This window comes from Corvus kubaryi, unplaced genomic scaffold, assembly GCF_017639235.1.
Source record: "Corvus kubaryi isolate FWS band 111438036 unplaced genomic scaffold, C.kubaryi_AGA036_p1.0 37284, whole genome shotgun sequence".
NCBI classification, from domain to species: domain Eukaryota; kingdom Metazoa; phylum Chordata; class Aves; order Passeriformes; family Corvidae; genus Corvus; species Corvus kubaryi.
In genome coordinates this window covers 374,313-397,109 of record NW_024581088.1, presented here as the reverse complement: position 1 = coordinate 397,109, position 22,797 = coordinate 374,313, and the positions used below count along the sequence as shown (strand labels likewise).

At 52.5% G+C, this 22,797-nt stretch overlaps 3 protein-coding genes across 3 annotated transcripts; 2 read left to right on the top strand and 1 right to left on the bottom strand.

Annotated features, from left to right (window-relative positions):
* Positions 1–1,449: 1,449 nt before the first annotated feature.
* Positions 1,450–3,435, top strand: LOC121663507 (C-C motif chemokine 5-like). The gene is made up of 3 exons (XM_042025833.1): positions 1,450–1,759; positions 2,235–2,346; positions 2,837–3,435. The coding sequence occupies exons 1-3, from the start codon at positions 1,687–1,689 to the stop codon at positions 2,922–2,924; spliced, it is 273 nt and encodes a 90-aa protein (XP_041881767.1). The 5' UTR covers positions 1,450–1,686; the 3' UTR covers positions 2,925–3,435.
* Positions 3,436–6,871: 3,436 nt separating this feature from the next.
* On the bottom strand, positions 6,872–8,598 carry LOC121663509 (C-C motif chemokine 4 homolog). The gene is made up of 3 exons (XM_042025836.1): positions 8,263–8,598; positions 7,678–7,789; positions 6,872–7,366 (listed from the first exon to the last, which is right to left on the bottom strand). The coding sequence occupies exons 1-3, from the start codon at positions 8,333–8,335 to the stop codon at positions 7,279–7,281; spliced, it is 273 nt and encodes a 90-aa protein (XP_041881770.1). The 5' UTR covers positions 8,336–8,598; the 3' UTR covers positions 6,872–7,278.
* An 8,329-nt stretch (positions 8,599–16,927) lies between these two features.
* LOC121663508 (C-C motif chemokine 4 homolog) lies at positions 16,928–18,678 on the top strand. The gene is made up of 3 exons (XM_042025834.1): positions 16,928–17,212; positions 17,708–17,822; positions 18,268–18,678. The coding sequence occupies exons 1-3, from the start codon at positions 17,143–17,145 to the stop codon at positions 18,353–18,355; spliced, it is 273 nt and encodes a 90-aa protein (XP_041881768.1). The 5' UTR covers positions 16,928–17,142; the 3' UTR covers positions 18,356–18,678.
* The last annotated feature ends 4,119 nt before the right edge of the window (positions 18,679–22,797 follow it).

Sequence of the window (22,797 nt, the reverse complement as noted above, 5' to 3'; positions counted from 1 at the left end):
TGCAATTATTGTTGTGCTGAGGAGGTGAAGGTGAGACCCACTGCCTTCCTTTGCACCTGCGTGGGTCTGGGGCATCAGCAGTGCCCCCACACATCAATTAGCCAGACCAACAGTCTAATCACAATTCTTGAATGCAACATGGCAGTAGCAATAAATAATCCAGCTCCCCACCTCTGACAGGGGGAAGTCCCTTGGCAAATTCCAGCTGAGGTTTTGTCCCTCGCAAAGCCTGAGTACCCGCAGCACGTTGCTGTGCTGCCCCAAAATGCCACCACCATGTGTCTGTGACAACCCCATGATGTCAGGCACTCGGTTCAGCTCCAGCTCCTGCTCATGGAGAGTCCTCAGGGTCCTCAGGACACCACCTGGATTGCTCCTGGGAGGATGAGTTGGAAAAGCCATGGGCTCCTGCCCACCCCAGCAGGGTCCCTGGCACAGCCCTGGAGACCCTCCTGCAGCACTGGTGCCCACCCATGGGGACATCATGGTGAAGGGACACTGGGGAGGCTCTGAGTGCCCCACAGACCCATGAGATCAGTGGGGGAGAAGAAAAGGGGCAGCAGAACAGCCCTTGTCTGCAGCCCTGCTGCAACACTGGGGCCGAGGGTCAGTGAGGAAATCCCAGGAACATGAGCTTGTGGTGCCTCGTGATCAGCAGCTGGGCTGGAAAACACCCAGAGGAACCACAGGCTGCGAGCTGGCAAAATGGGGCCCTGTCACAAAGAAGAGAGAGGTGGAAAAAGGGGGAATGCTCCCTGGGACATCCTGGAGAACCCATCGTGCCATGGCAAGGGCAGTGCCAAGGCCTCTGGGCAGACCATACCATGATCCCCTGACTGTGGGCAAGCACCAGGGACTGGGGTCTCTTGGTCCCTCTCCACTCCCTGGGCTGGGGAACCTCCTGCTCTGCCCTCTGCATCCCACCTTGTACCAAACCCCCTGGCACTTGGAGAAGATGCTCTTTGTAGAGTCAGCCCATCCAAGCAGGATTCCCAGTCAAGCCCTGCCATTACTGGGGGGTGTTGGGAGGGGTTTGGGGGCACAAGCCCCACACAGGAAGCACAGCACTGAGAATTTTGTGCTTGACGGTGCCAAGGCTGCCAGCCTGGATCTACAGGCAGCCTGCAGACTGAGTGTTCCTGCTGCCTGCCCTCACTGACCCCCTGTATCCACCCTGGACATTTCCCAGACCCACGACTGGAGAAGGGACCCCACGGCTGGACATGCACCTTCCATTTGAGGGTCTGAGCACCCCTGACCCCCAAAATGGGTTCCTTGAAGAGGAGACCGAGCTGGGTCCTCCTGGTGCTTTGGGGAGGATGCTGAGGTGAGTTTGGTAAGCAGAGTTGTTTCGGATGATGCAAATGTGAAGCTGCTGCTCAAGGGTGGTTTCGTATCCTGTCTTGGTCAGTGGGGGCTGATTTGCTCACGCTTACCTCCCTTCACACAAACACTATTCTGTTGCTTCCTCAACCAGCTGTTTCCTCTTTTTTTTCCAGTATTTGTGAGGCAAAGGTGCCATGACATCAGCTCTATTATTTTTTGGAAATTCCACACTTGCCTTCTAATCTGACTGACTGGCCCCTGTCCCTATAAAAAGCAAGGACTGAGCCAGCACCTCGCAAAAGGCACAGGAGGAACCTGCTCTGGTCTTGCTTCTGCTCTTGCAGCTTATCCCTGTCCAGGATGAACACCTCCACACTCTGCCTCTCTGTCATCCTGGTTGCTGCCCTCTTTTCTCAGGCCTTTCCTGCTCCATGTGAGTATAGCATCCCTCTGCTCTCCTGGGGTGGACTTTTGCTCTGACTGCCTGTAATTTGGAGCAGAACTGGCAAAAGTCAGCGCAAAGGTTGGAAACCTGCTTGAATGACTTCTCCTGATTTATTTGGACTGGTCTTTCTTTCTAACATCCTTTCATCTTAGGGATGAATTTTACTGGTATCAAGGTTTTCAGGTTTCCTTTCCCCTGATTTTGTTTCTGGCCTTTAGGAGTGGACCCAGGGTAACCAAAGGGATTTTTACCCTGGGATGTGAGTGTAAAACTTTTAACAAGCAATCCTAGCAATGTTGTTTATCAAGCTTTAGTGTTCACAGCAATTTCTTGCTGATTTTCAGGGAAAACAGGAGGAGAAGGGGCTTTCCAGCTGATTAAGGGGTGATTGCCTGTGCTCTCAGCCAGGAATGTGCAAGTTATTGAGTGATGATCTCAGGCTGGATCTCCTGATCTCTTCCAGTGGGATCTGACACGACTCCGTGCTGCTTCAGCTACACCTCACGAAAGCTGCCCCAGAGTCATGTGCAGGAGTATTTCTACACCAGCAGCAAGTGCTCCCAGCCAGCAGTTGTGTAAGTACCGGCTTTGGGCTGTGAGGGGAGGCTTTGCCAGCCTTAGGGCTCCTGGCTTCACATTCAACAGGGTGCTGTGAGCTATCATCCCCGGGGGAAGGGAGCAGCCACCCAGGTCCCTGTGCAGCGTGTGAGCCCTCACCCTCCTCAGCTGAGAAATAAGTGGTCCTTGGTCTCCTTGGACTGTCCCGGTGCTGGGAATAAGGCATGGGAAGAAGGTCAGGAGCCAGCAGGACCTTCCAGAGCTGATGAGCCCAATCCACACAACATTCCACGCTGCATCCAGGCTCATCTCTGCATTGGACAAGGAGATGAATATCTGAGCGTGGCAGGTTCTCCCAAGGGACCCTGATCTCCCCCTGGGTTTTAGCAGGCTCTGCAGCTCCCGGATGCTTGCGGGTTTGTGGGAGATGATCCAATGACATGACCCAAGTCCCTCATGTCCCTTTTCCCCTTCAGGACTGTAACCCCTGAACCTCTGACTTGCCAGGTTTGTGACCAGGAAGAAGCGGGAGGTCTGTGCTGACCCTGATGCCAGGTGGGTGAAGGAATATGTGAACAGCCTGGAGCTGCAGTGAGCACTGGAAGCTGAGAAGTCCTGTCAGACCATCCGTCAGAGCTTGGCACAGACCTAGAAATGCTACTGCCACGCACCAGGACCTGCTGAGCCACCTTGGGACCCCTGAAGTCCGTTCCAAAGGTGTCATTTATATGCAATAATTCAGCCACACTTAGGGCAGCCGTGAGGCTGAAGACCTCCTGGCCTTGCAGACCCATCTTAGGCCCTTCTGTGTGATGTGGCTAAACTGAGCTCCACCTTGTGCCTCCACTGCTAGAATGGGAGGGGGATTTCATCCCAGAGCTAGGTTGGAATTAGGTCTGAGTGCTGTCCTGTAAGCCCAGGCTGAGTTTTGCCTGCTAAATTTTGTAGCGGTGCAGTAGATGCTGTGGGTAACATCTGCACCTAGAGAAGGAAGTGGTACCCTGGTTTCTTACAGGATGCTCGTTGTGGAACCGCAGTGTTCGGGCTTATTCTCAAACCACTGTTTTGTGCTGGTGCCAAAGAATAAAGTTGTTTTCCCTCTGTGTCATCTGTGTCGTTTCCCTCCTGTTTGGAAAATAGGGACCCCACTACAACTATTTTGGGAGACATAGGGGAAAAACCCCAACTTCTCAGCTGGAAATGCCCCAGCCTCCTTAGCTCTGAAAGCCTTTCCTTCTGCTTGGCCTCCCTGATCCCAGCACCTCAGCAGCAGCAGCCTCAGCACCTGCTAGCACCTCCCAGCCCCCATGCTGATGCAGGGCCAGAACTTCCTCCCAGCCCTTTCCCCCCATCATATCATAGGCTGGGAGCTGGTGGGGCTTTGCCACTGCAGATCTGGCAAAGGAATGCCTGGAAATCTTAGGGTGGGGATTCAGGGGTGTCCCTATGGTGAGATGGAAGGGGGGTGGCTGGGACCACATCACTGGCACAGACTGCTCTGGGAATGCAGCCTGAGACAGGCTTAGCCCTTGGGATGCTCAGTTAGTGTTCATTGCAAGACAGGCACCAATTCACTGCTGTTCTGAATCTTCCTGGGGAAGGAAACAAGAATTTTGTTTAATAAAGCACAAAGTAAAACCAACAAAAGCACTTTATCAGCCTGCGGTTGACATTTAAAACTGGCTGATTGCTTTGTGGGTAGAAAACGAAACTGCTGGTCCCACCTCCCTGTGCTGAAGCTCTACAGGGGATGGGAACAATTCGGGCTGTATCCATCAGAGCCGGCTGAAGCAAAAGTTCAGAAGCTTTTGTATCACCCCTTGGACAAGAGTATCCCCACCTGGCAGCTTGGCAGGTCAAGTCTTCACTTCCAAGGACATTTTCCAGCATTTTCCACTCCATCACCACGGGAGCAATTTCTTCAGGCCCCCCTCATGTCCAGCAACAAATGACCTCCAATAATCAGGGCCAAGAAAACCAGTGTGAGATAAAATCCTGTAAAACACCCCCAAGCCCCGTTGGTGCCACGGTGGTCTGCAGATGTTCATGTTGTCTCCTGACCTCCCCTTGCTCATCATCACCTCTGCCCAGGGCATCACCTTCCCCATCCCTGAAGGCGTTTAAGTGGCACTTAGGGATGTCGGTCAGTGGTGGCCCTGGCAGAGCTGGGGTAGTGGCTGGGGCAACCATCCTAGAGGTCTTTTCCAACCTTAGTGATTCTCTGGTTCTGGGTGGGTGGACTCACCTGGAGCAGAGCAGGATTGAGAAAGAAAAGCAGCAACAAGGAGAGGAACAAGGCTCAAGCAGAGAGACCTTCAAGTTCCCATCACACAGACCATGTTTGTGCTTAGCACTGATCCATCCAGCCCCCACTTTCCACGGGGTAGCACCAGTGATGGGACGTGTAAATGGGTGGGTTTAGGAGAAAGGATTCTTGGATGAAGTGGCCAGTGCAGATTGAAAAGAGAGAAATTGAAGTGGCTGAGGTGTGAGGCCAAGTTCAAACCATCAGTTCTCCAGGAGTGGCAGTGAGAAGCTGTGCCAGGATGTTCATGATGGGATTGGAGCAGGGACCAGCAGGGAGACAATGTGGACATTGGGACTGAGGGTAGCCATGGCTCCTCTCTCTTCCCAGGGCCTCTTCAAGTGAAGCTGGGACAGAGGGAACAGCCACAGGGTTCATGCTCTCAAAAAGGCCAGAGAAAAGCAGGCTATCCAGTGTTTTGCCCATGGAACCATGAAGGTCTTCTGATCTCCTGATGCTTTCTGCCACTGCAGGCAGTGAAGGAAACATTCCCTAAGTTCAGCAACTGGAAACCGAAACCAGAAAGGCTTGAGAGGGAAATTCCCACAAGTGCCTGGGCACACAGCCAGGGACTGCCTGGAGGGGAGGCAGCTGCAGCACTGGATGATCCAGCCTCTCCAGCCTGTCCCTGAATCCCGGGCATGGGATAAACCCCAGTACTCCCCTCAACTTCCCTTTCTCCAAAACATCCATCCTCCATCCCCTCTCAGCACTCAGGGTCCCAGACCAGGGACAATTTGGGGCTCCTGCAGTTCCTTTGCAGCACCAAAAGCGGGGTTGGGATGTCCTCACGGGTATGGGAGACACCCAGCACCCCGTTCCCGGGCTCTTCACCCACTCCTGTCCATCCACTGGCCACTGTGCTCCAGGGTTTCACAATGCAGTGAGGTAGCCCCACTCAGGATACACCCCCTGCAGACTTTCATCTCTCCACATATTTCCCCAGCACCAGCACCATTTCCTGGAACACAGAATGATGCTGGGCTGGGCTGCCCTTTGCTGGGATGCTGCTCCTTGGATGTCCATGACCCTCTTGCCTCCAGCCAGCTTTCCTGCCTAGAAAACACAAGACTAGAGAGAAATCACAAGACAACACAGAGGTGCCTTCCCAGCCTCAAGAGTTGCCAAATCTGACCTATAGCTGCAGCAGGAAAAAAATAAACACTAAGAGAAAGCGCTTTTTTGCTTTAGAAAGAAGAATGGGATGTGGGCAAGGCCAGGACAGCTCTGGACTATGCTGTGAGGGCACTTGAAGGTGGTCTGTAAGAAAAATGATGACAAAACTTTTAGCAGGGCCTGTTGCTGTAGGACAAAGGGGAATGGTATTACACTGAAGAAGGTCAATTTAGAATGGACATTGGGAAGAAATTCTTCTCTGTGAGGGTGGGGAGGCCCTGGCACAGGGTGCCCAGAGAAGCTGTGGCTGCCCCAGCCCTGCAAGTGTTCCAGGCCAGGTTGGATGGGACTTAGAGCACACTGGTCCAGCAGAAGGTGTCCCTGCCCATGGCAGGGATGGAATGAGATGGGCTCTAAGTCCTTTACAACCAAAATCCTTCTGGGATTTCTTCCCAGAGTGCAGATGTCAAGGAGCCCTGAGTATGACCTCCATGGACAAGCTGTGCCCAGCACTGTGCTTTTACCCTTGGGACCTGCTCCTTCCCATTCGTGTTCCCATGGAAAGCTGCATCCTGAGAACAACTGCAGCAGGTTTTCTGCTGCTTGTTTTACCCCTGCAGCAAGAGCTGGACCTTCCTCTTTGTTTTACAGGTGGGAAAGTGAGGAACAAACCCCATTGGGATGGTCAGAATGAAAGATGGGTCCCCTGTCCCTCTCCAAGCAGCACTGCTGGTCTCAGCATGACTTACTGCACACCCATGGACCAGTCTGAGGTGGGGTGTGTGGGGCTGGGAGCAGCAAGTGTGTGGGATGTGCCTGGGGAGTGTGGAGAGCAGATTCATGTGTGTAAAAGTCCCACATGTGGATACGAACACATCTAATTCTGTAGAGGATGTGGGGAGTGGGGGTGTGTGCAGTGGGGGAATGAGGTTTTGGAGGATGTTCCTGAGTCTGCAGAGTGGAAACTTTATGGGTTTGCCTCAAACCATTTTCCATCTTCATGTGTCCTACAGAGGCTCAGATGGCTCAGAGGGATGTTCTGTGTGTGAGCTGGTGAACACCACACGGAGGCACATAAGAGGGAAAAAGCAAAGGTTTTCTCCAAATTCTTTATTCTCCAGAATCATGAGTTCATGTGTATAAACCAGGGTCCCCTGTCATCCCACACTGGGTCACCCTCCTATAAATAACCCTCCCTGTCACCCCCCTATAAATAATACCATTATCCACAGGGAAAAAAGGACTGATTGCCCCATATGATAATTTCTTAAATTACTTCAAATAATACAGCAGCCGAGGCGCAGTCCCATGGGCCTGGGGTCGGGGCAGAGGGATGAGGCTGCGGCCTGGTCCGTGCAAGCCAAGGATAAGCAGCAGCTCCGAACACAAGGTGTCCTTCCAGCACTCCCTTGGGGACACCTGCAGATGCTCCTGCAGCTCCTGTTGTCCCAGGGTCCTGCTCCATGGCTGGAGCTCAGGATAACATGACTTGTCCATGATAGCAGCTGCACATGCTCTCCTGCTTGGCTCAGTTCTGCTCCAAGATTTGCAGGTGTCTTTGGACCCAGGTGTTTTTGGGATTGGCACAGACCTGGTGGCCTTCCTTTGTGACAAACCTGTGGAACAGGGATGGGACATGTTAGATCTCTGCTCACACCTGCTTCCCGGGAGAGCCTGGGTCCCAGCTTTGAGCATCACAAGAGGTTTACCCCTACGCTCCCCACTCCCATCCCTTGTCCCACACTGCCTCCTCCACTCCTGCAAGAGCACCCCTGGGTATCCCCAGCAATCCCTGTGTGAGCCTTTTCTCCTTGGTATTCCCCTCTCCCTGCTGTGTTCCTGCAGCCCCCCTTGCTGTGCAGAGCTGGTCAGCCCCCCATCCCCCCCCAGCGGCTGTCCCCACCCTGTCCCCCGTGCTGGCACTCACACGACAGCTGTCAGGGGACAACTGCTGCTGGTGATATAATGACGCTGGATGCGCTTCCATGGGAGCTTGTGCTGTGTATATTTGACACAGCAGATTGGGAGGTCAGATCCAGCTAGAAGAGGCAAAGGAAGACAATGTGAGCAGTGGGAGCTGTGCTGTCAGGGAAGGTAGTGAGGAATTAGAGAATAATTAAGGTTGAAATGGACATGGGGGGATCATCTGGTCCAATGCCACGAGCAGTATCAAGGTACTGTGGGAGATTCTCAACCTGCCATTGATCAGAGCTTCACTTCCCCAACTCCTCCAGCCCCAGGGCAGAGGCTGAAATCCTTCAACTCTAACCAGGAATAAGTGCTCTGAGCCCAGGGTGGATGGATGGACAGATGGATGGATGGATGGATGGATGGATGGATGGATGGATGATTTTCTAATTCCAGGGTTCCTACATGCAGCTGATCTCTGGGCAGAGTGGAGAGTGGCACAAATGCTGATAAATTCCCGGTTATCTCCATGGGAGCTCAATGGGGAAATAACACTGAAGGCCCAGATCTGTTCTCCCTTCACAAATGAAAAAGCAGGACTCACCTGGACCAGAGAAAGTCTGGGAGAAGGAGGCTGAAATGAGGAGAAGAGCCAATCCAGCTGCAGAGACCTTCATCTTTCCGTCAGGCGAGGGCTGTCGGAGCAGGACCAGAAGCTCCGGAAGATGCAGCTCAGTGTGCAGCAGCTGGATTCAGCTCCCTTTTAAAAAAGAGTCCTGGAGGCAGCTGGGAGAAGCCGAAATGGAAATTCCAAAATGATGAAAAAGGATGACATGGAAGTGAAAATAGCTGAAAGGAATTAGATGGAACAGAAAAAAGTAAGGCAGAATGGAATATGGTTCACAATGCCAAGTGACTCAGCACTCATTTTTGCTTTATTCAAAACAAAAGGAAACTAAAATATGCCAAGTGGCCTGGACACAAAGAGGAGAACGGTCCCTCTGGACTCCAGGGGGAGTTTCCCAGTGAAGCTGTTTAGGGAAAGACAATGTTTGTGTAAGATTATGCAGCTCTGGAAAAAACCCCACCAGGCAGCACAGAAGTGCTCTCGTGCCGTGTGTGCTGGGTGTTTGCCAGAGACTACTGAGCTGCTGCCCCAGAGCTCAGGGGTGGCTGCACTGAGGGCTCTGTGCCACCCCAAACACTCTGCCTGCCCTCCCCACACCCACAGGGCTGGTGAGGAGCTGAGGCTTGAATTCATCCAGCCCAGTCTGTGGGGAGGCTGCCCAGGACCATCTCCAGGTGGGCTGTGAGACCCCACAGCCTCTCTGGACAGCCTGTTTCAGAGTGCAGTAAAGTTTTATCTGGTGTTTAAATAGAATTTCTCATTGCCTCTTGTCCTGTCAGTGGCTACCACTGAGGAGAGTTGGGCTGCATCTGCTTTGCTCCACACACGTTCGTAAGAATCCCCTGAGCCTTCTCCAGCCTGAACTGTACCAGCATCTCCTCCCTGGAGAGATGCTCCTGTCTCTTCATCATCTCTGTGGCCCTTTGCTGGACTCCCTCCAGCATGTCCATAGGTCTCTAACCCTGGGGAGCCCGGAACTGGACCCAGCACTCCAGGAACAGCCTCAAAAGTGCTGAGTAGAGGGGAAGGGTGTGACAACCCCTCCTCCCAGCTTTGTGTCACCTGCCAGCTCGCTAAGGGCGCCCTTTGTCCCATCAGCCAGGACATGAAGATATTAAGTATCGATCCCTGGGTTTCCCCGCTGTTGCCTTGGCATCCAGATGGACTTTGTGCCATAGATCACAACCCTCCAAGCACAGTATCCAGCCCATTCTTGCCTCTCTCACTGCTGTTTAACTAACCCACCCTTCATCAGTTTGCCCTTAGCAGTCACAGGCATCCCAAAGGGCAGGATCCCACCTGGGAGCAGGGAGTTCACTGGCAAAAGGGGTTTGCCACACCTGAGACATTTTTCCAGCCTCAGCCACTCCCTCCAAAAGATGGCTTGGGTAGAAGATGGATTTTCTGGCTAAAGAGGTGAGAAGAAAGTGGCGGACAACCTGCCTGACATGGGAGAGACTTGCAAGTCTCAGCAGGCCAACAACTCAGGGCAGCTCCTTGGGGAGAAGGGAGAGGGATGACCTAGGCTTCCTGATGTCCTGTCACATTCTGGGCACACGGTCAAAGACCCCACCACTGCAGAGAGGATGCTCAGGCCTCTGGTTGTATTCCTGAGCCTGGATTTTCTCTCCCGGGAGTCTAAACCCCCTGCTTGGCTATCCTGGATCTGCACATGAGAGCAATGGAGGTACTGTCCTTCACCAGCTGGCTTGTCCCTGGCCGGGACTGAAAGAAGAAGGTTGGAGGTTCCTGAGACTGGTGATGGTCTGTTCCTTCCCATGCTTATCCCATGGGGAGGATTTGTTTTGCATTCCTCCTTTCCCTCATGGTCTTGTCCTGCATTACATTCCTGATGCTGCCGGCCGTGACTCATCCTCATCTGGGCAGCGACCTCACTGGAGTGGCCAAGGGTGTGCTTTTAGAGGGGACAAATGCTCTGTAAGTCCTTAATGGATATCAGAGAAGGTGGTGGTTTTTGCCAGAAGCAAGCTCTGGCAGGATCAGCTCTTTGTTCCCTTGGTAAGTCTGATCAGCTCAGCACAGAACAAGAAGCAGCTCCAGCTTTTGGCTGAATTGCTGCTGAAAAAAACCAAATTGTGGCTTTTTGCCACGGAAATAATTCATTCAGAAACCAACAGTGGGGGTTTTATGTTCCTCTGTTCTTGCAACTCACATGTGAGTGCGTGCTCGGGGAAGTGACAAACGCCAGCGCTGCGTGGAGCGGTGACAGAGGCTGCAGAAAGGCACCCTGCGGCTGGCACCAGCCAGTGACAGCTTTGCTCATGGGAACTTCGCACCTTCTGCTCACCAGCTGCTGCCTGCAAGGCACAAACCATGAGGCTGATTATGTGCACGGGGCACAGGGGGATGTGGGGAGGTGTGGTGGCTGTGATGGGACCTGCAGCTCTGTCTTTGACCTGGAAACTCTGAGATGGTCAGTGTGAGGAAAGAAAGCATAACTGAATGTGAGGAGCTGAAGAAGGAGGAGGAGGCGGAGGAGGAGGAGGTGCTGCAAAGAGCTCCTGCAGCTGCAGCCCCTCGGTTGTGTCACCAGTGGATGCCCACAGAGCTGCTTTGTCAGCGGGGTTGTTGTTTCCCCCAGAATGCTGGGAAGCCTGCTGGAAAGGGGCGGCACCTCCTCCCCATCACAGACACCCCCCCGCCCCCAGGGCTCCAGCTTTGAGTCACCGGCTGCCAGCCCTGGAGCTCCTGCCAGGATGATGCCGAGTGAGTCGCCCTTGCCGACCTCCGGGGCGGTTTTCTGGTTTCGGTTTTCTGCTTCTGGCCACTGGTTTTCGCTTCTCTGGCAAATCCCAGAGCCCTCTGCTACTGCAGTTCCTGTAGTTTAAGTGCTTATGAGCTGACGCCTCTCAAGGTTCCTTTATTATTCCTGGAAACAAGCCATTCTTTACCACTTTAGCCTCACCCGACTGGGGTATGAGGTTTGTTTTGGTGCAGGCAGGATAGAAATAGAAAGCTAAAATTATTCAAAGGAGAAGAGTGTAGGGAAGGATGTTATGGGGGTGCTGAGCCTGCATCCCATGGGATATAAACAGTGACAAGGATTAGCCCAGAAGCTTTCAAACTCCTTCAAGCTCCCCTGAAATCGTGCCCTCGCCTATAGCCACAGGTCACAAAGCCAAGAACCCAGGGCAGGGGCATGGGGGTACTTTGCCCATGGGTGATGGTGAGGGTTCTCCCCAGGATTGTGGGGGACTTTGTCAGCCCCCCCCAGGGGCACAGCTCACCCGTGGGGGCTGCACTATCCCAGCCCTGGCACTGAAGGACCTTGGAGCACAGAAAGGAGTATTATTATCCCCGTTACTTCCTGTAGCCTTTTCTCCTCCTTCTGTAAGTCCACAAGTGGATGCAGGCTCTGGGGAGCGGGATGATCCATTTGGGAGATGCTGGTGGCTTCACCTGGGGCAGAGGTGAGGTGCTCTGGGGGTCACAGCACAGCACTGTCCCTCAGGTGACCCCTGATCGAGCCCAGCTCCCTCTACTCCCACTCACAAACCGAGCCCAGCAAGTCCCAGCATGTGGCTGCGCATTCCTGCATGGTCCCCAAGGGATGCAGGAACCCTGGGGCTGGGGAGGGCAGGGGATGCTGTGGCTGTGGAGGCTGTGGGGAGATGCAGGAGAGGCCGTGGGGCAGTGGAAGGGTGCAAGAGCCCACAGGGGGAGGCTGCAGGGCCATGAAGTGATGGAGGAGAGGCTGTGGAGCTGTGGCATATCAGTGAGCAGTGCCAAAGCTCTCCGAGCCCTCCCCTCTCCCCCAGGGGATGCGGGTGCCAGGCACAGCCCGTGCTAGCTGGGGCAGCCAGACAATATCCCCTTTGAAGGGCACAAACCCATCTGGGTGGCAAAACCCTCCACATCACGTGGGACAGGACCTGCACTTCAGAGAAACGCTGCCGAACACCCCAACCTCCAACCAGCCGCACACATGGGAAGTGGTTTTACAGTTTTGAATACATCATGAGGCCAGTAAACACCAGTGCATGACCATGGCTGTTCACTGGCAGCTGCAGAGCTCACACCCCGCTGTGGGACCGGGGCTCGCACCTCCCGTGGGGCTCCGAGCTCCCCGCAGTGACACAGCCCTGCCAGGACCCTGCAGAGAGGGGCCAGCGCTGGGCAAGGGAGTCTGGGGGCCATCAGTCCCCACCCCTGGAGGGGTTTAACAGATGTGTGGATGTGGCACTTGGGGACCTGGGTAAGTGGTGGCCCTGGTAATACCTGGAGGATGGTTGGACTCGATGATCTCAGAGGGCTTTTCCAGCCTAAATGATTCCATGATTCCATGATTGGGGAAGTCCTCCAGCTGTGGCAATGGCCCTGACACAAGTTTAAAGGTTATCCCTGCTCTCAGGGGAGGTTGTGGTTCTAACCTGTGGGGATCAGCCAGACATCCCACGCTCCCTGGGGGGACCTCCACCCACCCCATCCCAAAAAGCCTAGAAATCTGCACACCAGGAGCACCAATGAAAATGAAAACTATTTGTATCTTATGTATTTTTATTTTTCCTCGATTATAATGGGCAGGCAAGGCCCACTGGATTCACTAAAAGTGGGTTTGGTTTTCATAGAATCATAGAATCAAAAAGTTGGAAGGGACCTTAAAGACCACTTTATTCACCCCCTGCCATGGGCAGGGACACATTCTGCTGTCGCAGCTGCTCCAAGCCCCAATGTCCAGCCTGGCCTTGGACACTTCCAGGGATCCAGGGGCAGCCACAGCTGCTCTGGGCACCCTGTGCCAGGGCCTCACCACCCTCCCAGGGAAGGATTTCTTCCTCATATCTATTCTAACTCTACCCTCTTTTAGTTTCCATCACAGCAGAGCTCTGAATTTTCAGCCTGGTCCTCCTTGTTCTTCCTGGGGCACTCACCAACGATCTGCGGGAGGTGGGCAGAGGATGCAGTCCCAGGAGAGACACTTTGTCTGGTCCTCCCAGACTTTTGGGGTTTGAGGGATGCTCAAGGGGCTGGGTTGGGTATGTCCCAGCCCCTGGAGCCAGCAGTCAGGGTGAACCAGGGGCACAGCCCCACAGTCACCTCCCTAAGGCTCAAAAATTGCAAAAACCTCAGGTTTCCCCTGTTTCTTTCTTTGCATGCCAAGAATGGAGAGGGGTGTGGAGCAAAGAGGCTTTTTTATTTCACTTTAATTTGCTTTGAAATACTGTACCCTCCATCCTCTTTGGTTTGCTCTGCTTCAAAAGAAAGGCCAGGAAAAATCTGAGGCATCAGCCATTAGAAAGAAGAGCACTTCCCAGAATATTTTATTTTGTAAAATGCATTTGCTGGAGAAGGATGGGACCTTTATCAAGATACACATTTCTTATCAGCTATGACCAGCTTCCTGTCCTGACATGACTTTGGGGAAACACAAAGTGTTTCCTGTGGAACCAGCCAGAGGTGACCGGCCAAGTTGGCCATGCTCTCCCCTGGACCCACCACACTGGAGACAGATGGTCCCCAGTCACTCCCACAGGCACAGGTTCTTACTGGAGTCAGTTCCAGGATGTGACATCACCTAAAAAATTCCAACATTTCTCCAGAAATGTCAAGAATGGTGGGGGTGAAATTTCTGGACACTGATGTAATGTCACTGGTGCTGGAGCTGGAGCTGGAGCAGGGCAGGATGGAGTTGGAGAGGTCGGTGGATCTTGGCTTAGGGGCAATTTCTGAACTCAAGACATCTTTCATTACTTCCTTTTCTGAGTGAATCCCAGTTCCTCAGCATTAAACCCTGCTATAAATAGCAGCTTACATCAGCCTATGTCACCAGTTTTTTCCAGGTTCCCCATTAATTAAGACAGAGAATTTCCCTATTTCTGCTGTCACTGAATTTATTTTAGGCATTTGCTTTACTTAGCACTTTCTTCTGGGATTTTTTGGGGGACTTGTAGAAAACCTCAATCATATCCCTCTGTGTAAAACAGGGCAACATCCTTCAGATGGCAAATCTCACTGACTCCAAGCACTGCCTGCTGGATCAGGAATTCTGAAGCCACCTGATGGGAAAACTTCCTTTTTACACCACCACTTTGCTGTGTAATTAAATTAATTCCCCCAGAGATGTTCCAGCCCACTTTTCCCACTCTTCCATGGCCATTTTCATGTCTCAAGGCACCTCCCAGGGAAAATGGTTCCTCATCTGAGACACACTCAACCATCCTTCCTAAAAGGGCGAAGAGCTGGAAGAGATGACTTTCTCTTTTCATCATCACTGGAATGTGGGAAGTGGGTAAGGAAACATTTTTTAGGAGCATGTTGCAACATCCCAGGGCATCACCGGCATGACTGTAGCCTCCCACCTCCATCCAGCTGGCCACAAGCTGGCACAGCAGGAGCCTTTGTCAGATTTCTAAGGAAGAATTTGATTGCTAGAAACCAAGCAACTTGGCTTTGGGGTTATTTTTGGCTCTCAGCAGTGGAAAAGTTTCAGCCCTTACAAGTCCCCTGTAACACACATTACCTCAACTAAACTGATTCTAAACTGATCCTAAACTGATTCAGCTAAACTAAGGAAATTTTTGCTTTTATTAATTTCAAAATAGTCCCCAAGAGGTCAAAATAATTTGCTGACAAAGGGATTAAGTCGCAGAGGTGTCCAGCCTGAAAGGGAAAATCCCTCACTGAAAACATTTGAATAATCAAAGCAGATCCCAAACTAATTCTGTTTTCATGAAACTCGTCATTTAGCAGAACATCTCTCCACATTTTGGCACCGTGAGCCTCGGGAGCAGGACAGGAGCACTCGGCTGCAGGGGCTGGATCTCCAGGCATAACCCGCGGATGCTTGAGGGCACAATCAGAGGAGCAGCTCAGAGACAAACCATGCTCCTCCATCCATGTACAAGTTATATTTCCTGAGCAGCCAGACAGGATCCAAGGGAGCTGACGCTCACTCCCTCCCACTCCAGCTGGCGTCGTCAGAACGCCAGGTTCCCACCTCCTGCCTGGCTGAGTGCCCTGCATGTGGAGGCAGGCTCTCTCCTCATCTTCCCAGGATATTTGGGGACAAGCAAGATGACAAACAGAGTGAGGGAATGGGATCTGGACTGATGAGTGAGCCTGCAAGGTGCCTCTCTGCAGAGGGAAAGATGGAAACGGGCCAGATCAGCTCTGAAAGGGGATGCTCAGCTTGGCAAGAGCCATATTTGCTCCGTGGGGTAGATGTGCCCTCCCCAGCCTGGGTGAAAGCCACCACCACATCTCCCAGCAGGAGCCTCCCTGAGGGTGGGACAAATCAGTGGCTTCTCCTGTGCCTTGTCCTCTGGACCCCTCGCCGTCCACCTGGAGCAGGGCAGGTCCCCTGCATGGAGCTAACCTGGCACGGCTGGTGGAGGGTGGAGAATACTGGGAAAATACCCGGTTATTTACAGAAGGTTCCTGGGGCAGTGGCTGGAAACCTTTAATAGAACCAGGATGAGTCAATGCCCAGTGCTGCTGGGGGGAGTGCAGAGGTGCCGGGGTGAGGTTGGGTTGCTCCACTTCGCTTTATAAACCTTCCACTGGTTTTCAGGAAGTGTCTATCAAGACATCACCACTCCATGATGTCTTGAAAATAACAAAATGGAGACATTCCCTGGGAATGTATGCTTTCCTGTAGAGAACAGATATCCTTCTAGGAACATCTTGGTCCAGCTGGACAGCCCTCAGCTCTTCCCAGAGCACTCATCACCTCCCTGCCTGGCCTTCCCTCTCCTCCTCAGGGAGTCTGTTACACCTTCATGGCTCTCTGTGTGGAGGGTGGTGGCTTCTTCCCAGTGAACCATCTCTGTCTCACCCTTTGCCCAGCCTTCACAGTGCTCTTACTCTCTCCCATATATTGTACTGCTTCTCCAGTCTGTGGTCATTTGCTCTCATCAGCTGAGACAGGATACTCTTTTCTTCCCAACCTCCCAGTTTCTGCCCATGCTCTCACCCCACAGTTCATCTGCTCCTCATTTTCAGAAGCACTGTTTCCTTCCTCACCCTGCACTTCAGAGAAATTCTCTCTGCCTCATCTTCAGAGTTACAAGTCTCTACACTTCTTTCAGCTCTCTGCATCCCCATGCCCAGACAACCAGTAGTGCTTGAATTTTAACTGTATAATCTAAATTGTAATTTAATGTCTCCTTATAGGACCTGGAGTGCATCAGGCAGTTCCAGGAGATAACAAATAGCCCATCTCAGCTCTCCTTTCCCTTAAATTGATGGGGAAACTTGAGTGTTTCAGCTTCTGAGACTCCTCTTTCATGCCTACCACTACCTGTGCCAGTGCCTGCCCTGAGCCACCTCCAACCATGGGGAGCACATGCAAGACACTGGTGACAGCTCCCACCTCCTGCTCCTGGGCAGCAAGGGCTTTGCAGATATGGGAGGGGAGAATTCCACGGTAAAGGAGTCTTCAGTCTCTTTTTCCCTAACCAGCCTCATCCCACAAATGCTCCTGGGCCCTCCAGCGCAGCTCTTGCACTGATACTCTCTCCCCTCTGAGCTGCCTGGGAAGGTTGGGTAACAAGGGACTTAACAAATGCAGGAACCTCCACAGAGGAACTTCTTACTAAGGGACAGGCATGAAAGAAGCAGAAATAGCCACAGTGACTGTTTCATATCCTGTGTCACTGGGGAGGCACTGAATCGAGCAGGGAGCTTCACTCTTCCGGGGCTGGGGCTGCTCTGTTCCATCACGAGACTGCACCATGAGTGGACTCTGGTGGAAATTCCACCATGCCTACGCAAGTCACCGCAGGGACCTCTCGCCCCATAAATTGAGGGGCTGCTGATGGTCTCAGCATCAGACAGCAAAGAGCCTTCCAAGCTTCCCTTGCCTGCTCCAGCTCCAGCCACCACTTCTTCACCGATATGAAGGTGTCTGTGGTTGCCCTGGCCATCCTCATCGCTGCCTTCTGCTATCAGACCTCTGCTGCTCCACGTAAGTCCGGGCTCTCCCCACCTTCCCTAAATGGGGACAGGAGAGATGTCTCTGCTGGAACCGTCCCTTCTGCCAGCACTTCCACTCCAGGTCCCTCCCTCTGTCCCACCATCTTCTGGCAGGTGCTCTGGGGCTGTGGGACAGGCACAGCTCAAAGACCATTAGCATAAAACCTAAAGTATTTTTTACCCTTTTTAGGGTAAAACCACAACCATGCTCCCCACCCCTGCTACAGAGGTCAAATGTGGGCACCCTGAGGAGGGCTAGGGGTGGCCAGGTTTGGGCTGGGAGATGTTGTCTGGTGACATGGGCTGTGTCAATGCCAGCTCGGCGTGAACCCAACAGGGAAACAACTGAAGGAAGAAGAAGAAAAAAGACCCCATCTTTTCTCTTCCTCCTCCACATCCTCCCTGCTCCCTAGACCCAGGGATGGGTGATCCCAGCTCCTGGCCCTGTTCCCCATCCCTTGCTCATGACTGTCTTTACCCTTCACAGTTGGCTCTGATCCACCGACCTCCTGCTGCTTCTCCTACATCTCCCGGCAGCTGCCCCGCAGCTTCGTGACGGATTACTATGAAACCAACAGCCAGTGCTCCCAGCCTGCTGTCGTGTAAGTCCCTCCTCTGGGGCAGGGTTTGGGATGAGAAGCCAGGGAGGAGAAGGCCCCTTTTCCAAAGACAGGGAATGAAGGCTGGGGTAGACAAGAAGTACAAGGCGATGCTTGGAGCACAGAAGCCTCATGCTGGTCCTGCTCTACGCCTTTGCAGATAAAACTGGTGGCTGCTGGATAGGATGGGCAAGGCATGGAGCTGCTCATCCTTGGGAGGGGCTGGGCTTGGGCAGGGCTCTTGTCCCAGCTATGGAAGTGCTCCAGGCCAGGTTGGATGGGGCTTGGAGCAACCTGGTCTGGTGGAGGGTGTCCCTGCCCATGGCAGGGGGTGGAACTGGATGAGCCTTAAGGTGCCTTCCGACCCAAACCATTCCATAATTCCATGATTCTGTGATTCTCCATTCAGTGCTCTCCCACCAAAAACTGACCTCCTCTCACCCCACAGGTTTATCACCAGGAAGGGCCGGGAAGTCTGCGCCAACCCCGTGGAGGACTGGGTCCAGCAGTACGTGAATGAGCTGGAGCTGGACTGATCCAGCTGGACAGATCCAGCTGCTCCATGTCCCCAGCTGCCAGGATGGGCGAGCATGACCAGCTGGGGTTCATTGGAAATGCTTCAATGCCATTTAGAGCTAGCTGAGAAACTGAAAACATTCCAAAATCCAACTTAATGTTGTGCTATTTAATTTTTTATAGGGGAGGGATCAGGTGCAATAACTCTGAGATAAAAAATAACTTTATTTAATATATGTATTTTTTTAATGTAGACTCAGGTCGTATTTTCTGTATTTAAGTACATGTATTTTTGACATAAAATTCAATTCAGATGTCAATAAATGAATATTTTTGTAAGAACCTTCTGCGTTTGCTTCTGTTACAATCCTTTGGGATGACAATAGCTGAAATTATAATAGTGACAGCAAGTTCTTTATTTCCTTTTCCACACTGTCAAAACTCCCACAACTTTCTGTGTCTGAACATACTGTTTTGCAAAATAATAATGAGAAAAGCCATGAAGGAGGAGGTGTGAGAAGGGCAGGGATTACCTTCAGGTAACTTGTCTCAAGCTTTTTATAAGGTATTTAATCTCCATTAATTATGACAACTGGAAGCTCATTAAATTCCACTGCTGGCCCCATTATAGTCAATCAAAATATTACCTTTAGGGGCTGAAATTTAACACATTGGCTGTTTTAGGGAAAGCTTTCTGAGAGCTGCAGGAAAAATGGATCATCTATTTCCAGAACTGAGGGTGGAAAAGATATGTTTCACTGCAAGAATTTTAGAATTATTTCAAAAAGCTTTCATTTAGCTGGGACATGAAGCTTAGCAGATATTCCCCTCTCAGTAATACCTTGACTCCAAAACCTGCTCATCTCTGGAGATGCCTGTCCAGAGATGACCATGCCAGACGCAGCCCAGGGCAGGACCTGTCCCTGCAAGGAAACGTCTCCACTGGTCCCCCCTGGAGCTGAAGGAGATGGAGCCCACCTCAGTGAAGGTATTTCCCACATCCCTGATGGCATTTCCCACACCACCGATGGTATTTGGGATGCTCTGATCAGCTCTGGACAGGCTCTGTTGGATCAGCATGGAGGATTTGGGTTCCTCCTACCTGGATCTCTGGTGCAGTCCAAGGAAAAAGACTCAGCTCACCCCCCTGCGTTTCCATACTGGATTTGGGGTTTCAAACACGAACATCAGTGGGACACAGGGGAGCAGAGCAGGAGGTGGCCCTGGGGAGAGGTGACCTTGGGCAGACACAGAGGGAGGGTGGGAGATGTGCAGGTAGAGGAGGCTCGGGTGGGGCTGGGAGGGATCAGGGGGCCGTGGGTGTGTCTGGGGGAGGAAGGAATGCATCGCTCCTCACTTGGGGAACTGCAGCCCCCGGCTCCTCAGCCCACGGGGCCGTGTGGATCCCATCAGTCATCCCACCCCAGTGCTGACTGCATCCAGCTTAAAATAGCACCCCGGGAGGAGGGGAGTGAGGTAGAGAGCAAGACAGGAACCCCCTTCCCTGAGATGCTGCTGGGAGGGGAAGGAGCCCACGGCTGGGAGGTTCAGATGGACATCACCACCCGCATGTGAATGTGGTGGCTTGGTGAAAGCCTGCACTCACCAGACCCTGCACACCCCAGGACCAGCTCCAGAAGGAGGAATCATCAGGGCCAGGAAAACATCTTGGCCACTGGGTACCAGCCACCCTGGGTGCTGCTGGATAGATTCACCCTGAGGACTGGGACTGGCACAAAGCCGAGTGCCCAGAGCTGCCCTCACTCCAGCGAACAGCAGGAGCAGGAGACAGGAGACAGAAGGGGGAAGACCTGTGATGGAGCTATCCCAAAATCACTTGAGCCTCCACAGTGCCTCTTGGGTACAAGCCCCAGCTCCCCCCGTGGTACCGGGAGCAGTCCCACAGCCTTGGGGTATCTTGTGGAAGGGCACGGGCTCATCCAGGGAGCATCACCCAGCCCGGGCGCTGCTGCAGCCCGCGGCAAACCCCGCCTTGTGCAGCGTCCTTGGGCAGCCGGGGCGCACCCCCGCCTGCCCCAGCAGCGCCTGCCCCCGCCCCGGGGTACCTCAGCGAACTCCGCTATTCCGGGAGCCTGCAGCAGCCCTGAATTGCTCATGTCTTTCTTGATCTTGCACCCACCTACGTGCGACAGCTCAGAGGAGCCAGCGAGGAGCAGGCGAGGAGCTGTAACTCCACACCCCCGGCAGAGAGGCGAGAACTGAGCACGTTCTGCAGAGGATGAGGAGTGGCCCAGGGCAGGCAGGGGCTGCAGTACTCATGGCGCCATCAGCTCAAATCCTCACCCAGGCATCACCCTGCTGGGTGTATTTGCTGTTGCTGCAGCTGTTTGAGGCTGATTTTGCTGCTAGGGCTGAGTGATGCAAGGAAATCCTCACACTGTGCAACCCTTGGGCCACAGAATCATGGAATCATAAAATCATGGAATGGTTTGGGTTGGAAGGGACCTCAAAGCTCATCCTGTTCCACCCCCTGCCATGGGCAGGGACACATTCTGCTGTCCCAGGCTGCTCCAAGCCCCAATGTCCAGCCTGGCCTTGGGCACTGCCAGGGATCCAGGGGCAGCCACAGCTGCTCTGGGCACCCTGTGCCAGGGCCTCCCCACTCTCACAGTAAAGAATTTTTTCTCCCTAGGAAGCTCATGCCCAGGGCTCAGGGCTAATTATGGTGCTCATCCCTCCCAGAAACAACCTCATGGGGTGCTCAAGCAGGTGGACACCAGAATCACAGAATATGCTGAGCTGGAAAGGACCCTAAAGCCCAAGGCAGCAGATGAAGAGGAAAGTGGGGCTGGGACCAAGAGGAGAGTGGTTTTCTGGGGAGTTTTCTCTGGATTCAGATCAAAACAAGAACAATGCTGTCAAGGGTTTCAGAATTTGTAGACTAGTCATCCTGAAACCAGAGTGTGGTATTTACTGAATGTTTTGTACAAGGTATATAAAAATAATTCTTTTTTTGGTTTTTGGGGGTTGTTTTTTTTTGTTTGTTTTTTTGGTTTCTTATTTATTTTGACAAAAGTCCTGGGCAAGCTTAGCTGTGAACAAAAATTCAATCATTACTATGATAAGAATATCATTATTATAATATATGTGCACATCTCTCTATATTCGTTGTTTACATCACTCTAGTGTGTCTGTAGGCATTTTGAGGCACAACAAATGTCAGAGGAGTTGGAGGCTGGAGTCCAGCACCTCACAGAAGGAGCAGCTGGACTGTGCTGATGAGGATGTGGATTGAAGCCAGTCAAGGTTCATGGTCTGAGCTTTTACATCTCCACTTTTCAGAGAGGAATTAGATATGTTTGTGCACCCAGAAGTGCCAATTCCATGCCTTCCTCCCCATCCCAGGGCCCTGGTTTGCCACAGGGAGGGGAGGCTCAGTCCCGCATCCAGAACGGCTCTTCCCAGAGACACCACGAGCAGGGGGTGTGTCACTTCTGAGGGGCCAGAACCCAAAACTATAATGTAAAAGGGGATGGGTTTGTATGCTGCATACAAAAGTAGTGTTTTCCTAAAGTGGTGAGATATCCCAGACTTCCAGGGCTAAGGAAGACACAGAAGTATTACAGAAGAAATTGTGCCTGGCTGTCACCTTCCCTTTGACAGCCAACAAAAGGCAGAAGTGGCCACAAGGACCCAAAGGAGTTCTGCTGAGTTCTTAGAAAGACACAGACAGTGACTCATATCCCCCTGAGATGATGAAGCATTTTCTTCTAGAAGGGAAAGATGCAACATTTCTGAGAAAGCACATTTCTAAATCTGCAGCTCTGTTAACTGTGCTGAATCTTAACAGGGGACACTGCCAGTGCCTCCGAGTGGCCAAACTGCTTCAGGAGCCCAAAAATGTTACTTTAATCTACTGATTGCTCAGAAAAACAGTAACACCCAATCCGTGGTCACTCTGCCAGATGTGGAATCCCAAGGGATTTCTTCCTTCAGCCAAACCACACGCCTTGAACAGAACAGTCTTTGGCTGGGGTAATAGTTGGATTCGATGACCTTAGAGGTGTTTTCCAACCTGAACAATTCCATGATTCTATGATTCTCTGCTGTGCTGTGCAGCCATTCCTCTGGATGAGGCTGAGCAGGATCTGGTCCTTGCAGGACAGGGTCTGTGTGGAGGCCAGAGCATTGCCACTGAGGACAGTGACAAACTCCACTTGCCGTGACTTAGACAGAAATCCTGATGCAAAACACTGCAGGATCAGTTTCAAGGTAGCAGGGAGCTCCCAAAGCCAGGTCCCAGTGCTCCCAGCTGCTCTCTAGCTGCCCACTGCCAACCAGTCTGGGCATCGGAGGGCAGACTGGTATTTGCCCCAAGCAGTTCCTTAGTAGCAGGTGATGCAGAGTCCACCAGATGGAAAATCTGGGAGCCTACTCAGAGCTATCTCATACTTTTGACCTCCACTGTCCTTCCCAGGAAAGGCAGATTCATGACTTCTAG

What these genes read in the sequence shown, in the direction of transcription:
- LOC121663507 (XM_042025833.1), top strand. Translation starts at nt 1,687, where the DNA reads ATGAACACCTCCACACTCTGCCTCTCTGTCATCCTGGTTGCTGCCCTC. An exon ending in TCAGGCCTTTCCTGCTCCAT is followed by an intron (nt 1,760 to 2,234) that starts GTGAGTATAGCA and finishes GATCTCTTCCAG; the next exon opens with TGGGATCTGACACGACTCCG. An exon ending in TGCTCCCAGCCAGCAGTTGT is followed by an intron (nt 2,347 to 2,836) that starts GTAAGTACCGGC and finishes CTGACTTGCCAG; the next exon opens with GTTTGTGACCAGGAAGAAGC.
- LOC121663508 (XM_042025834.1), top strand. Translation starts at nt 17,143, where the DNA reads ATGAAGGTGTCTGTGGTTGCCCTGGCCATCCTCATCGCTGCCTTCTGC. An exon ending in TCAGACCTCTGCTGCTCCAC is followed by an intron (nt 17,213 to 17,707) that starts GTAAGTCCGGGC and finishes TACCCTTCACAG; the next exon opens with TTGGCTCTGATCCACCGACC. An exon ending in TGCTCCCAGCCTGCTGTCGT is followed by an intron (nt 17,823 to 18,267) that starts GTAAGTCCCTCC and finishes CTCACCCCACAG; the next exon opens with GTTTATCACCAGGAAGGGCC.
- LOC121663509 (XM_042025836.1), bottom strand. Translation starts at nt 8,335, where the DNA reads ATGAAGGTCTCTGCAGCTGGATTGGCTCTTCTCCTCATTTCAGCCTCC. An exon ending in CCAGACTTTCTCTGGTCCAG is followed by an intron (nt 7,790 to 8,262) that starts GTGAGTCCTGCT and finishes TGCCTCTTCTAG; the next exon opens with CTGGATCTGACCTCCCAATC. An exon ending in TGTCCCCTGACAGCTGTCGT is followed by an intron (nt 7,367 to 7,677) that starts GTGAGTGCCAGC and finishes CCTGTTCCACAG; the next exon opens with GTTTGTCACAAAGGAAGGCC.